This window comes from Ailuropoda melanoleuca, chromosome 17 (genome assembly GCF_002007445.2).
Source record: "Ailuropoda melanoleuca isolate Jingjing chromosome 17, ASM200744v2, whole genome shotgun sequence".
Lineage (NCBI taxonomy): Eukaryota > Metazoa > Chordata > Mammalia > Carnivora > Ursidae > Ailuropoda > Ailuropoda melanoleuca.
This window is the reverse complement of record NC_048234.1, coordinates 36409870-36426326: the sequence shown is the minus strand read 5'-3', so window position 1 is coordinate 36426326 and position 16457 is coordinate 36409870. Positions and strand designations below refer to the sequence as shown.

The window sequence follows — 16457 nt, the reverse complement described above, 5'->3', positions numbered from 1 at the left end:
TAAAAGCAGATCCATTCAGGTAACAGATACGTGTAACATACTTCTGACCCTTTAAATATAGTCTGGAGACTGTGTTAGAACATAATTTTTAGTCATTTAGTTTAAACTGATTTTAAATGTAAATCTGTTTCATAGAGCAAGATGGCGAAGGCCTTATGGAAATGTTAAAAACGTATGAAGATAAAATCCAGCAGCTGGAAAAAGATCTTTATTTCTATAAGAAAACCAGCAGAGATCTTAAGAAGAAACTTAAGGAATTGATAGGGGAAGCAGTTCGGCGGCAATTAGTACCATCTGAACGTAAGACCTTTAGTGTTACTTGTCATGCTGACGGTATTTGATGTATCTAGTACTTGGTGAAGTGGTGCCTGACGTAATAGTCTAGCCTTTCCCCAGCTGATTTGGTTATTTAGAATTAGATATTGAACTTGTACGTATTTGTCTCTATAAACAAAATTAGTTTTCTAGTCCTACTAATCATCAGGGAAATGCCACAGTGTAGCATCACCTCGCACCTTCAGAATGGCTAAAACCAATAACACAAGAAACAACAAGTATTGGCATGGATGCAGAGAAAAAGGAACCCTCGTGCGCTGTTGGGAATGCAAACCAGTGCAGCCACTGTGGAAAACAGTATGGAGAGTCCTCAAATTAAAAACAGAATTACTATATGACCCAGTAATTCCACTACTGGGTATTACCCAAAGAATATGAAAACACTAATTCGGAAAGATATGAGCATCCCTGTGTTTACTGTAACATTATTTACAATAGCCAAATTGTGGAATCAACCAAAGTGTCTGATAGATGAATGGATAAAGAAGATGTGATGTATACATACAATGGAATATTAATTCAGCCATAAAAAGAATGAAACCTTGCCATTTGCAAGGACATGGATGGATCTAGAGGGTATAATGCTAAGTGAAATAAATCAGAGAAAGACAAATAACATACAATCTCACTCCTAAGTGGAACGTAAGAAACAAAACAAACGTTTTGATTTGGTTATTTAGAATTAGATATTGAATTTGTATTTGTCTCTATAAACAAAAATAGTTGTCTGCCTGACCCTCACCCTAAAATATGACATAACTAGAAAGTGCCATGATTAAAATATACCCTCTTTAAGTCTGCCATTTAGAGAAGACTCAATATTTCTAAAATAATATATTTTACATTTTTATTTTTTTTATTTATTTTATTTTTTTTAAAGATTTTATTTATTCGACAGAGATAGAAACAGCCAGTGAGAGAGGGAACACAAGCANTATTTATTTTATTTTTTTTAAAGATTTTATTTATTCGACAGAGATAGAAACAGCCAGTGAGAGAGGGAACACAAGCAGGGGGAGTGGGAAAGGAAGAAGCAGGCTCATAGCAGAGGAGCCTGATGTGGGGCTCGATCCCATAACGCTGGGATCACATCCTGAGCCGAAGGCAGACGCTTAACCGCTGTGCCACCCAGGTGCCCCTATTTTACATTTTTAAAAAGATTTTATCTTTTTATTTGAGAGACAGAGCAAGCGAGAGAGAGAGCATGAGCAGGGAGAACGGGTAGAAATAGAGGGAGAAGCAGACTCCCCACTGAGCAGGGAGCCAAAAGCAGGGCTCGATCCCAGGACCCTGGGATCATGACCTGAGCTGAAGGCAGACGCGTAACTGACTGAGCCACCCAGGCGCCCTAATATATTTTACATTTTATGAAAGAATTAACCTGCCTTTAGAGAAGATATTCTTCTACTAAGTCAAGTATGGCTTATGCAAAGTTGACTTTACAACCTTTTAGGAACACAGACCTATTCTGTACCTATAAAGAAGACCGCTTAAAGATAGGTACAACAAGATTGTAAAGAGACCAGTGAAAACTGTATGTATGCATAATGAAAAGATACATGCTGAATATATAATGGAAGCAGAATTAACATAGCTTTAAAGTTTAAAACAGTAATACCTTAGAAAAGTAGTTCTAATTCTACCTTATACTTATGATACTTATAATTTATAGACATTTTCACAAGTAGTTCTATTTACCCCTCAAACTCAAGGTGGGTCAGTGTCTGCTAATGCCATTTTTAGAAAAGAGAATTGAAACTTAGGTCAAGTAACTTACAAACACAACAGTAATTAGGACATGGGCTAAGGTCCTTCATCTTATGATTCCTGGTTTAATATTCTAGGATAAAAGTTGTCTTAGGACAGAGATGTGACACAGACAGATCCTGCCAGAGAGACTACATTTTCTGATTTTCAACATAGTAAAGCAGAGGTGCTAATGTAATTAAAACATTTACTTGAAATACTGCCTGCACTATATAGCTGAACCTTTTACTTGAAACACGACTTACAAAAAATTAAAATGTAAACAGGCGTTAAGTAGCAAACAGAACAATCAGCATAAGGCCATTTTAGCTTTAAAAAATCCACTTTCAAACTTGAGACATCCGAAATTAGGTATCTAGTGTTTAAATGGCCGATGTTTATATTATGAGTCAACTAGACGTCTTTTAAAATGCCAGTGTGGTATGGTGATAGAGAGGTTTCATCCTTGTTCTGCATCTTCAGCCTGCTCTTTAATGAGACAAATGCAAAAAACTGAAAAAGTTAAGTAATCTTGGAGTTATGTAAAATGATGACACCTGTCTGACCAACTTACTTGGGAATCTAGTCTTGTTTGTTCGTGTTTAAGTAAACTACTACCAAAGTGGACCTCGAACTCACAACCCCGAGGTCAAGAGTTGCCTGCTCTACCAACCAAGCCAGCCAGGCGCCCCAGGAAATCTAGTCTTGATACTAATGTTGAAGGTATTATTTCAGCTAACTTGCTATCCCACCTAGAAACATCTATAAACAGTAATAAAAGTAATAGTCATTGTAGAAAATTTGAAAATATAGAAAAAGAGCTGGAAAAAAATCACCCCATAATTCTACCCACAACTATTAATATTTAGCATAATTCTTTTCAGTATTGTCCCCATGCTTTAAAAAAATTACAGTTGGAATCATATTAGAGCTATAGCTTGTAATTATATATACACTATCTCAAAATGCTATTCTAATATAATGACATTGAACAAGATTTGTTTGAATTATAAATACTGCAATTTATATATATCAAATTCTGAGTTCCCTAAAAAGTATTATACACTTCGTAATCAGTGATCTTAACACTGAACCGTTTTGGTATTCAGTTCATTGGTTTTTGATATAGCCCTTCCATTGTTTGCATACCACATTTATATTTTAACACTTGAGTGTTTTTAGCATTTTCAAATGCAGAAAAATTAATCTTTAGAGTAAAATATCTTGATTACCTCTTAGTCATGCCTCTGTTATAGTGCATCTGTTTTCTAACGAATATATTAGGGTGTGAGGATAAAATATGTGAGGATGAGATCAGTTTATATGGACATGCAGTCGATGTACTTATTTAAATATTTAAAACTCTATCCTTGTGTCAATTTAAGTCACTGCAAAACTCTGTGTGAGGATACTTGAGTCAAAAGAATTGGGTTGGAATCCTAACTTCTCTTCACTCTCTGACCTCAGGTGAACCAGTCTTTGGTTTGTTCCCTGATGGAAAATTCTGGAAGAGGGAAACTTTCCCCTGTGAAATATCCAAGTCGGGTAGGGAGGGAGTTTCTCCAGTGAGCCCATCTCTGCTCTTTCACATATGATCTTTCAAAAATAAGATGTCTGGCTCCCTCCCCCAGACACTGGGACCTGAGCATCAATTTTTAAAAGCTTTCCACGACTAATGTGGGCAAAGTTTGAGAGCCACTATCTTCAGTCAACTTTCTGAATATCTGCTAGTTGTGAGAATCTATGTCATTTGTTAGTTCAGCTGGTTTGTTTGTGAGAATATTTTAAAAGTTATAAAACCAATTATGTTTTCAACCAGGGGTCACAAACAGAAATGCCTCCAGGAACCAGGGAGCCAAGGTGAGCAGTAGGGAAGGTAGCAGTTGTCTACACAGGCAGGGCTAGCTCTGCTCCAGCTGCTGTGGCCAGGCAGAAATTGTCAGTTCTCATTTTTTTCTAGAAAAGATGGAAATCTATATTTTTATATGAAACTTTCCAATTAAAAAATTGGGGGCCACGTGTTATTGCACTGGCTAAATAAAACATGTCTGTGGGCCAGATTTGGCTAGGGACTGCCAGTGTGTAACTTCTCTTTTTAAACTTGGTATTCATGGGACTAGAAGTGTACTAATCACGTGTCAGTGTACATTAAAGTTGGCATTTTTCATCATTTTAGGTCTCAGGCCTATATGGACTTCTCTTAAGTAAATTTTTGTCTTTGATATTAGATAATTCTATGATTTGAAGACCTGAAGCTTTGATCTCTTCACTCACTCCTTCACTCATCCCAGCAGGGAATCCCCACTGAGGGGTACGCTGTCATTTCCGTTTTGATGGTGGATCCCCAGAGTACCTTCAAGGAGCAGAACCCTGCCATCGGGCTGGAAGTTCTAACCAAGACTAGATTTTCACATACACAGTGCCACATCCTAAAAGATCCCCCAGACATAGAGCCAGTATTCCCTAGTGCTGGCTTCACTTAGCCAAGATGTGGACTATGGCTCACCAGTGGCAAGGCAGTGGAAGGCAGCTGTGGAAGGGCACAGAGAGGTCCAAAGCACTCCTGTGTTTCCAGGGAAAAATAAAATCAATAGACGACTATTCTCTCAACTTTGTTCTATCAATTAAAAATTCTCAGTTATTCACATGCAAAATGCCTATAAGTGAAACTTCTGTTTAAGTCACCTAACAAAGAAAAAAAGCTGAATGACATAATTTATATTGAGTGATGATAATATAGTTATGTTAGGATAGCATGATCAAAAATATCTGTTTTTGAGGAAATCTCTAATTTTTTTGCTTTTTATATTATTTTTAGATCATGATGCTGGGTATAGAGTTCTGAACCCTGAAGAAGCAGACATGGTTTCAGAAGAACTAAAATGGGCATCCAGAACCGAAAGTATGAAATTAAGTGGAAGAGAAAGAGAATTAGACAATTCAACAAGCAGTTTAAGAACACAACCAAATCCTCAGAAGCTCAGGGAGGATGGCCCAGAATTACCTTCAATCTGTAGCTCTTTAGCGCCCACTAGTGGGCATTTGTTAAACCATGAGGATAAAATAGAACTAGATGAAAGTCATTTTACAAAATCTCACAATCGACCATTACTCCAAATTCAGCCTGTGGGAAATGTGGGACAGCTTCATGGTGTCACGTCGGTAAAGTTGTGTCGTAAAGAGTTACGTCAGATTTCTGCCTTGGAACTATCCTTACGACGTTCCAGTCTTGGAGCTGGGGTTGGATCTATGACTGCTGATTCCATTGAAGTGGCTAGGAAACCGAGTGACTTAAAAACTTAGGCCTTTAATAATAGAACTTTTAATTGAGTAGAGGTGTAAGATTCCTTTGTCTAACCTGTTAGAAATTAAAGCTTATGCTCACTAGCTCTTCCTTCAGGATAAAGGAAGAAGGGGAGGAAGGAATTGTTTTGTATACTATAGATGTGTATGTCTTCTATGGTATATTTGGGGAATTTTAATTATTTGCAGATATTTCCATAATAACCAAGTGAACATGTTTTCCAATACTGTCAAGCAATGGAACATTTAAATATTTCCACTTATAAATTTGCTTAAAATCCAGGCATATAGAAAGAAGAAAACAAAGAGTGGAATAGTAATATTGCTATATAATATAAAAGTATGTTATAATACATTAATTACACCTTACAAGTTTATAATATTGTTATTCTCAAATATATTTGTTATTTTGAAGAGATCCAGTTAAAGATTGCTCGTATGAAAGGGGGAGTTACCTCCTGCATATGTTTTGGCACAGCTGAAAATCTGCGCCAAAGTGCAGTCTGTGGGTTTAAGGCAACTGACTCGGTTTATGGGTTCATTTATGGTCTTCAGAGTCCACAGAGCTTGAGTGATCAGTCTTGACTTTTTAAACACGGTGCTCTGCTCTTTTTCTGGGATTGTTTTTAGAATGTCATGTTGTTGGTTTGCTAATATTATGGAATATATGTTTTCATCTCACTCCTACCCTGTCTATTCAACGTGTCTCTCCCTAGGCTACTAGATTGGGGGGGAAAGGATGCGGTTCCATGCCACAGGTAAACAGACAGAATAACGGTAAGGCGTTCTGGCACTTCAAGGAAAAGATACCTGGTCACACGGGGTATGCCTGGAAAGCTCGAAGTCTCACCAGAGGCTCTTTAACTAAAAATCTGATGGGCCTAATCAGAGACTTTTCTCTACAACCCGCTTACTCGGGTCTTGCACACAGGCAGGCCAGACTGCACTGGGGCTGTAAATATGTAAACGAAATTTTTCTTCAAGATTTTTGCAGTTAAATCTTATTATATAATATAAACTTCAGTTTGGAATTAAGAACTAAAACACTGATTTGCCCAAAAAATACTTTGTACTTTTTCATCATACTTTTTAATCACAGAAAACATCCCATTATAATGACCAGAGGTATTTTGTTACTTTTTGTTTCTTGTGTCATTATTTTTGTTACTTTTCCAAATTTTCACTTGTAAAATAAAGCTGTTTCTTAAACTAACTACTGTTTGGGTGGGGCAGTAGTAAAACCACCCTGACTTACGGATGTCTACTCAATTCTTGCTGACTCCGGTTTTTCTTAGGTGATGCTGCTACTAATATTTTTCTTTTGTCCTTTTCCTTTGTTGTTATTGACCCTGCCCGTCTTACCTAAGACCCCAGCTATCACTCTCTGCTCAAATACTTAAGGTTTTTTTTTTTTTTTCTGGTTTCTAGTCCCTAGGGAGTAGGGTTCCTTGTTCCCATTGCTAAAAACCAGTTCCTAGAGGAGAAGAAAACCAAAACAAAACAAACTTCTAAATCGGTGAATAGTTTCTGTATCTGTTAAGCATGGGACTGAGCTCCATTTACATTGTGGGTTCAATAGACTGCCGGGGACTTACCTGGGAATTGAACCACAGTGTACAGCATTGGCCCAGAGACAAACTACTTTAGACAAGCAATTACAAACTAATTCGCAAAATGTATTTTTAGCAGAGACTATTTCAAGTCAGATTCTGGTTTTAAGCTAGTTTCTTCTTTTTGCCTCTAGTTCATATGATGTATACTTAATATATATCATATGTAATGTGTGTGTGTTTATACTATATATAATGGCAAAGGCCAGTACCCTAACAAAGCACAACAATGATATATTTATTAATGAATATATATTTATTAATGAAGGTTCTAATTGTAAATTCCTTATAAGATTAATAACTTAGAATAAGAATATATGCTAACTCTGGAATCTTAGTTTGCCTAAGAAATTGACACATACTTTTTTTTTTACCTGTGGAAATATAAACATACTTTCTAAAAGCCAAAGCACTCTCACTTACAAAGCAAAAAAATTTATATCCAATCAACAGTGATTAGATTTGATAATGCAAATGTGAACCGACTTCTAAATAAGAAAGGTATAATTTTTTTCTTCCTTTTGGTTAAACATATATCCATATGCTATGAACGATTTCAGGTACATACAGAAACACATATACAAATAATGTCCTGAATGATAAATACATTCTGGAAATGAACCTCTTGTCATTCTAGTTTAGTGCCCTCACAAAGGAAAGAAAAATTAAGGCACCTCGCCCAAGGCAAGTAGAATTATTTTTTTTACATATACAATAATAAATTTTATTCTGTTTCACATGCTTTCCTTAGTCTAATCATTTTGTCATCGTGTCTGCCTTTTTGTACACATATCAAATATGTCTGTGGTTTTCTTTTATTTTTTGTTCATTATGGGTTTTTCCCCCACTTAGAGCATTTGGAAGGAAATATATTTGCCTCTGTGAGGTGCTAGTTCCTTCCCTAACTCCGGAGTGTTAAAGATAACAGGGTTGGAGAATTATATAAGTATGGGAACTGTGGGTGGCAAGAATATCAGTGAAGGTGATTTTTGTGCTTTAATGTTTGTTTTCTTCTGCTAATTGTTTTTTTCAGGTCAATAACATAAGTGCTCATTTAAGAACAGGTGTCTTATATGAAAGGTTAATAAAGGTTTTAGAGTGAATTGCTAGGGAGTCAGATCCTTACTGGGAGTTTGATTCTACAGTCAACACAAATTCTCATGCACCAAATGCAAGAATGACATGTTGTACTTTTTCAGTTATTTCCTTAGTTCTGTGACCCCAACATAGAGGTAATTAAAAGAAAACTCAGAAAAAATTGACGTTATAGTATTGATTTTTGATATTTTCTGTAGTTCTTTGTCCCTTTTAGTATTTTTCCCCTAGGAATTTCCACAGTGAATCAAGAGGATAGCCAGTATGTGAAATGCTAGCAGTGTAATATGATTGAACCTAAATGTATTGACTTAGACTTAACTATTAGGTTCTACTGGTAAATTATTACACACACTGCTACTGAGTTATCGCTACAGTATTTAAAAGAAAAATACAACAGTCTCATAGACTGTTATAATGAACAAGATCCTTATATGGCCAAAGAACAAGATCATTCACACAGAAGAGTAGAAAACTATTTAAGCATTTAAAAAAATTCATACTTAAGATTGTTGGAAATTTAAAACTCCATTTTTAAGTTAATACTTGTATAAAGTAGCACAAAAGAAATGTATTTCAAAACAGTGTTTGTATACTATATTAATGTGTTTTCAAGTTTACTACAGTATATAGGGAGGTATAATTTTTCAAGTCCAAAGTCGTAAATGCTGTTAGAATTTAATTGATCTGACAGGTCTTTTAAAAGAACCACTTCTTGGACCCTACCCTCTCCTCCCCAATTACCAACAACAAATTATGTGACAATTATGGCTTACTTACCCCTCATTCCCCACAGTGTTCCAGGATTCAAATAGCTCTGATAAGAACAGGAGATAAAAAGGTTTATTTTAAAGCATTCTATAGGCCAGCAAAGAATTTTCTAAAATATTTTGAGAGAATATATTCTTTTTTTTTTTTTTTAAAGATTTTTTATTTATTTGACAGAGATAGAGACAGCCAGCGAGAGAGGGAACACAAGCAGGGGGAGTGGGAGAGGAAGAAGCAGGCTCACAGCAGAGGAGCCTGATGTGGGGCTCGATCCCATCATGCCAGGATCACGCCCTGAGCCGAAGGCAGACGCTTAACCGCTGTGCCACCCAGGCGCCCCGAGAGAATATATTCTATTTCTCTGGCAACAGCACTAAAACTTAACTTCAAATCTTTGGCTATTTCTAAACCCGAAGAACACTCCTAGTTACTACGGAATTTGCCATTTGAAAATATACATGCCAGATTATTATTATTATTATTATTATTATTATTATTATGTTCAGTTAGCCACTGTATTAGTTTTTGATGTAGTGGTCAATGATTCATTAGTTAACATATAACACCCAGTGCTCATCACAACACGTACCCTCCTTAATACCCATCACCCTGTTATCCCCTCCCCCCAACCCCCTCAGTTTGTTTCCTGGGATCCATAGTCTCTCATGGTTCATCTCCCTCTCCGTCTCCCCCTTCAGATTTCCCTCCCTTCCCCTATGGTCCTCCGTGCTATTGCTTATGTTCCACATATGAGTGAAACCATATGGTAATTGTCTTTCTCTGCTTGACTTACCTCGCTTAGCATAATCCCCTCCAGTTTCATCCATGTCGATGCAAATGGTGGGTATTCATCCTTTCTGATGGCTGAATAATATTACCTTATGTATGTATATATATACATATATATATATATACCATATGTATATATATATGCACACACACCACATCTTCTTTATCCATTCATCTGTTGAAGGGCATCTGGGCTTCTTCCACAGTTTGGCTATTGTGGACATTGCTGCTATGAACATTGCACCCCAATGTTCATAGCAGCAATGTTCACAATACCCAAATCGTGGAAGGAGCCCAGATGCCCTTCAACAGATGACTGGATTAAGAAGATGTGGTCCGTATATACAATGGAATATTACTCAGCTATCAAAAGGAACGATTTCTCATCATTTGCTGCAACATGGACGGCACTGGAGGAGATAATGCTAAGTGAAATAAGTCAAGCAGAGAAAGACAATTATATGGTTTCTCTCATCTATGAAACATAAGAACTAGGAAGATCGGTAGGAGAAGAAAGGGATAAAGAAAGGGGGGGTAATCAGAAGGGGGAATGAAACATGAGAGACTATGGACTCTGAGAAACAAACTGAGGGCTTCAGAGGGGAGGGGGGTGGGGGAATGGGATAGGCTGGTGATGGGTAGTAAGGAGGGCACGTATTGCATGGTGCACTGGGTATTAAACGCAACTAATGAATCATGGAACTTTACATCAAAAACCAGGAATGTACTGTATGGTGACTAACAATATAATAAAAAATATATTATAAAAATAAATAAATGCTTAATGGCTTTACCCTTCACCTGTAAAAGAAAAAAAAACATTGGGGTGCATGTGCCCCTTCTCTTCACTACATCTGTATCTTTGGGGTAAATACTAGTGCAATTGCTGGGTCATAGAATAGCTCTATTTTTAACATCTTGAATGTTTTCCAGAGTGGCTGCACCAGCTTGCATTCACACCAACAGTGTAAGAGGGCTCCCCTTTCTCCACATCCTCGCCAACATTTGTTGTTTCCTGTCTTGTTAATTTTTGCCATTCTAACTGGTGTGAGAGAGAAAAAGCTGCTGCACAGCAAAGGATACATGCCAGTTTTTACACCGGGTCCTTTTCCCATGATTGCTGAAATTCAGAATTACATGAAAAGAAGCCACCCTAGGTAGAATTTGAATGGAAATTGTGGCTCTATTCAATAGAGAATTACAAGAAACAGTACTTTGGATTGATTCCAACAACCAAGACATAAACCAAAGAAAATAAAACTGAAGCGATTTTACCATTGAAGAGCCGTGAATAGTGTGACAAAGCAAGCACTGGAGGCAAAACTATCAGGATTTATCTTTATATAATACGTAACCATTTTGCGTAATTTTTCTGTCTGCTAAAATATCCCTGAATTTTTCTACTGAAAAGCCTCTGGATAAAAGACTTCCATTCATGGTTACAAACCAGCAGCGACTGGCCCGCCTGAGAGGCTGAATTGACGGTATTCACTTTTGTGTGTGGCCTGCTGTGGCATTTCACTGTCCACCAGCAAAAGGAGTGAGGAGTTAATCTGAATTTGGCTGATGTATGTAAAATGCATAAGTATTAAAATGGTCCAAGTTGTGTTTTTGTTTGCTAGCATCATTTTTCTTTTTCTAGATGGGAAGAACGGGAACAGGGCAACATATTTGTATATCGAGAGGCCAATCTCCTTTTGAAATGCCCATCACCTGGGGGTTGGGCAGCATTGGAATTGTTCCAGCTGAAGCCTAGAATGGAACTAAGCCTGTTTCACTGGACATTTTCCCAGCTAGCACCAGGTATCACCAGTTGTAAAACATGCCCGCAACACGACCAGAATGACCCAGGTTATCATCTTAATGGGAGTACATCAAATAATGATATTTTTCTGAAACATCAGCCTTTCCTTTAAAAAAAATGAGTAATTATGAATCACTCCCTTGCATTTTATATGACTTTTTTTTTAAAAGATTTTGTTTATTTATTCGACAGAGATAGAGACAGCCAGCGAGAGAGGGAACACAAGAAGGGGGAGTGGGAGAGGAAGAAGCAGGCTCATAGCGGAGGAGCCTGATGTGGGGCTCAATCCCATAACGCCGGGATCACACCGAGCCGAAGGCAGACGCTCAACCGCTGTGCCACCCAGGCGCCCCATATATGATTTTTTTTTTTTTAATTTAGGGGAAGTGGGGAGGGACAAAGGGAGAGGGAGAGAGAGAATCTTAAGCAGGCTCCATGCCCAGCCTGGAGCCCCACGTGGGACTCTATCTCATGACCCTGAGATGATGACCTGAGCTGAGATCAAGAGTCAGATGCTTAACTGACTGAGCCACCCAGCTGCCCCCCCCCTTTCTTTAAGTATGTTCCCCGCTGGGCGTGGCAGGGCTTAAACTCACAACCATGAGATCAAGACCTGAACTGAGGGGGCGCCTGGGTGGCACAGTGGTTAAGCGTCTGCCTTCAGCTCAGGGCGTGATCCCGGCGTTATGGGATCGAGCCCCAGGTCAGGCTCCTCAGCTATGAGCCTGCTTCTTCCTCTCCCACTCCCCCTGGCTTGTGTTCCCTCTCTCACTGGCTGTCTCTATCTCTGTCTAATAAATAAATAAAATCTTTAAAAAAAAAAAAAGACCTGAACTGAGACCAAGAGTTGGATGCTGGAGTGCCTGAGTGGTTCAGTATGTTAAGCTGATCTCAGGAGCATAAGATCAAGCCCAACAGAGGGCTCCCTGCTCAGTGGGGAGTCTGCTTCTCCCTCTGCCCCTCCCCCTGCTTGTGCTCACTTATGCTTTCTCTCTCTCTCAAATAAATAAATAAATAAATCTAAAAAAAAAAGTTGGATCATTAACCAACTCAGCCACTCAGGTGCCCCTGCTCTCTTGCATTTTAAATAAAAATCTTATCTTTCAAGTGCAACTAAAAGTAATTAATTAATTGGGAAGGAAATTGCTAATTTTTCTATAAGGCAAATAGTCTGTTACTTTACCAAATAAATACATGAAAGCACTTTGAAAACTAAAACATCATATATGTTTATGATGTAATTTTAAGTAGATTTTCCATGGAGCTGGCTGTCAAAATGGGATAACATTTTAGCACAAATGTGGTTGCTTATTTTATACATATATCCTAAAACATTTTTAAACAAATTCTGAGTTTTAGTTACATTTGTTAGCAACAGTGGGAATAATAGTATTCTCTGGAAAAGTTTCATGTGAAATCTATGCTAAGAAAATAAAGACTTGGCTGAGTATTTTATAGGCATAAGAAGTGCTTCGTGACTATTTGAGTTATGAATTAAAGAGTTTTTATTTTTTTAAGATTTTGTTTATTCATTTGAGACAGAGACAGAGCGAGCGCAAGCAAGGGAAGAGGCAGAGGGAGAGGGCGAAGCAGTCTCCCTGCTGAGCAGAGAGCCCGACATGGGGCTCGATCCCAGGACCTGGATCATGAGCCCAGCCGAAGGCAGACGCTTAACCATCTGAGCCACCCAGGTGCCCCTCCAGAGTATGTTTTCACTTGGGTAACCACTGGTTTTGCCTATTCGTTCTGTATTTCTTTAGTAACAATTACATTTGTGAGTTACTGATGAATTCTGGTAGAAAATAACTTCTTAAAACTGAAAAGGATGGTTTCCATGTGGTAGTCAAAAAGATGTTTTAAACTTAATTTTTCCCTGCAAGGAAACTGTAAAATAGTAAGTTAATTTCGGGGACATGTATAAATATGTGATCAAATTAACAGCAAAGTCACTCATTCTTTGGCATCTAATACTCTTAGCCACTATTAGAATGAAATATGACATTACCATGGTGGTCTTTCCTTTATAAGCATTTTGAGGGAAGCTCATTCCCCTCAGTTTGCAAGCGTCTGTCAGTGTTACAGAATATTTTGTCTCTATTTAGATCAGAGCACCCGTGACCTGCACAGCCAAGGAATCAAAGAACAGGCCAAGACTTCAAGAGTAATGGAACCTACAATCAGAAGTATTTTAGTGGATTGTGAACAAATAAATCAGAAAGGAAGAATACTAATGGATACTTCTCCTGGAGGTCTTCTCAGTAAGGTTTATTACTAAGTTTACTATCTCCTAGGAGAAGGGAAACTAGATGGAAGGGCCAGATTGTGTGAGTTTCATCGGCCAGGCCACAGCAAACCCAAACACCCTTTAGAGCCAGGGCCAGTGCCCTGTGACTTAGCTCTTAATGTGGGGAAGAATTTGTGCCTCTTCCAAAGGGTGAGCTGGTAACTTACGTTACTTGTATTCTGACAACAAAAAGGGCATCTATACACAACAGATTGAAAATTTCTGTAGATGTTTATTTTATCAATAAAGCTTTCTTCCTGTGTAGTGTTATCTATTAACCTTTTATTACTGAGGATAGAGCTGAGAAATAAAAGCTCTGTCACCAGGGTGTCTGGGTGGCTCAGATGGTTAAGCATCTGCCTTTGGCTCAGGTCATGATCTCCAGGTCCTGCACGGAGCCCCGTGTCGTTGGGCTCCCTGCTCAGAGGGGAGTCTTCTTCTCCCTCTCCCTCTGCTTGTGCTCTCTCTGTATCTCTCTGTCTCAAATGAATAGATAAAATCTCTCGAAAAAATAAAAGCCCTGTCACCCAAGGAACTTACATGTCAATGATAAGTACTATGGGGGAAAATAAAGCAGAATAAAGGAGTACAGAATCAAGGAGGCTTTTTTAGCTGGACAGGTTTCTGAGCCAGGCACACACATAAAGCTGTAAAAACTAAGTTGTAAACTCACTGACTTAAAACTTGCTTTTCAATTGACCTAAAGCATGCTTGCTCAAAAGGGGCAAGTATCATAAGTTGTATCTGAACACAGAAATCATATCCAACCAATTATTATGAGAGGGCAAGAGCACTGATTAATTTTGCTGGGCCATTTTGTCCTTCCATAAACAGAAAACTTCTCTAGTCTATTGCTTTTTTAAAAATACATGTTTTACTTATTTATTTGAGAGAGAGGGAGAGAGAAAGCAGGGGAAGGAAGAGGAACAAGCAGACTCCACGCTCAGCGTGGAGCCCGACTCAGGGCTCAATCCCAGGACCTGAGGCCAAAACCAAGAGTCGGATGCCCAACTGACGGGGCCACCCAGACGCTGTCCCTAGATCTACTGCTTTGATCACAATTGCTTATGATTTTTTTCCAAGTTTAGAATGAGATTTCACTTGAAAAATTTTTAAATGGAGTTGTAATTCACATAAAAGTTACCCTCTTAAAGTGCACAATTCAGTAGTTTTTAGTACATGCACTATCCAGCTAACGCACTAATCCTACTAATTCCAGAACATTTTCATCCTCCCCGAAAAGAAAATCTGTCCCTATTAGCAATCAGTCCTCATTTCCCCTTTCCCTCATCCCCTGGCAACTACTAACCTACTGTCTGTCTCGTCGGCACAGCCTATTCTTGACATTTCATGTCAATGGTATCACAGAGCATGTATCCTTCAGTGTTCGCCTTCTCAGGATGATGTTTTCACGATCTACTAATGCGGCATGTAACAGTATATCATTCCGTTTACGGCTGACTAGCGATCCATTGTATGGATATACCACATTTTGTTTATCCGTTCATGAATTGGTGGACATTTGGGTTATTTCCACTTTTTGGCTATTATGAACATCTGTGTATAAGTTTTTGTGTGAGTGTTTTCAGTTCTCTTGGGTACATGCCTACGAGTGGAATTTCAAGGTCACATGGTAATTCTGTTTAACTTTTAGGGAAACTGCCAAACTCTTTCTGACAGCAGCTATATCATTTTACGTTCCCATGGGCAGTGTGTGAGGGTCAGTGCATCAACATTTGTTATTGTCGGTCTTTTTTTGGATTATAGCCATCCTAGCAGATGTGAGATAGTATCTCATTGCAGTTTTTTTTTTTTTAAGATTTTATTTATTTGAGAGAGAGAGAGCACAAGATGGGGGAGAGTCAGAGGGAGAAGCAGACTCCCCATTGAGCAGGGAGCCAGACGTGGGGCTTAATCTCTGGAATCTAAGATTATGGCCTGAGCCTAAGGCCGACGCTTAACTGACTGAGCCACCCAGGTGCCCCTCTCATTGCAGTTTTTTTTTTTTTTAAAGATTTTATTTATTATTTATTTGACAGAGAGAGACAGCCAGAGAGAGAAGGAACACAAGCAGGAGGAGTGGGAGAGGAGGAAGCAGGCTCATAGCGGAGGAGCCTGATGTGGGGCTCGATCCCATAACGCCGGGATCACGCCCTGAGCCGAAGGCAGACGCTTAACGACTGAGCCACCCAGGCGCCCCTCTCATTGCAGTTTTAAGTCACATTTCTCTAATGACTAATGACATTGAATATTTTTTCACGTGTTTATTGGCCATTTGTGCATCATCTTTGGAGTAATGTCCATTCAAAACCTTTGCCCATTTTAAATTATTTGTCTTTTCAATGTTGAGTTGTAAGAATTCTTTATATATTCTAGATATAAGTCTCTTATCAGGTATATGATTTGCAAATATTTTCTCCCACTCTGTGGGTTGTCTTCACTTTCTTGATGGTGGCCTTTGCATTACAAAGTTTTTACTTTTGACAAAATCCAATTTATTGTTTTTCCTTTGGTTGTTTGGGGTTTAGTTGTCATATCTAAGAAACCAGTGCCTAATCCAAAATCGTGTACATTTACGTGTATGGTTTCTTCTAAGAGTTTTATAGTTTTTAGCTCTTATGGTTATGTCTTGGGTATATTTTGAATTAATTTTTGTGTATGATGTGAGGTAGAGATCCAGCTTCATTCTTTTGCATTTGAATATCCAGTTGTCCCAGCACCA

General features: G+C 38.4%; 1 protein-coding gene across 5 annotated transcripts in view; it reads left to right on the top strand.

The window, feature by feature from the left end:
* The window catches only part of KIF27 (kinesin family member 27), an 87017-nt gene extending 73987 nt beyond the window's left edge, over window positions 1-13030 (top strand). For 2 of the 5 annotated variants that reach the window (XM_019794975.2, XM_002915018.4), the window contains 2 exons: window positions 136-300; window positions 4901-6635. In XM_019794975.2, coding sequence (XP_019650534.2) covers window positions 136-300; window positions 4901-5385 — 650 coding nt within the window. In that variant the 3' untranslated portion in view covers window positions 5386-6635. Of the gene's footprint in view, window positions 1-135; window positions 301-4900; window positions 6636-11289; window positions 11593-12989 lie in introns of those variants that run through there. The other 3 variants (XR_004621649.1, XM_034646817.1, XM_034646816.1) reach the window with 3 other exon arrangements.
* Window positions 13031-16457: the final 3427 nt, after the last annotated feature.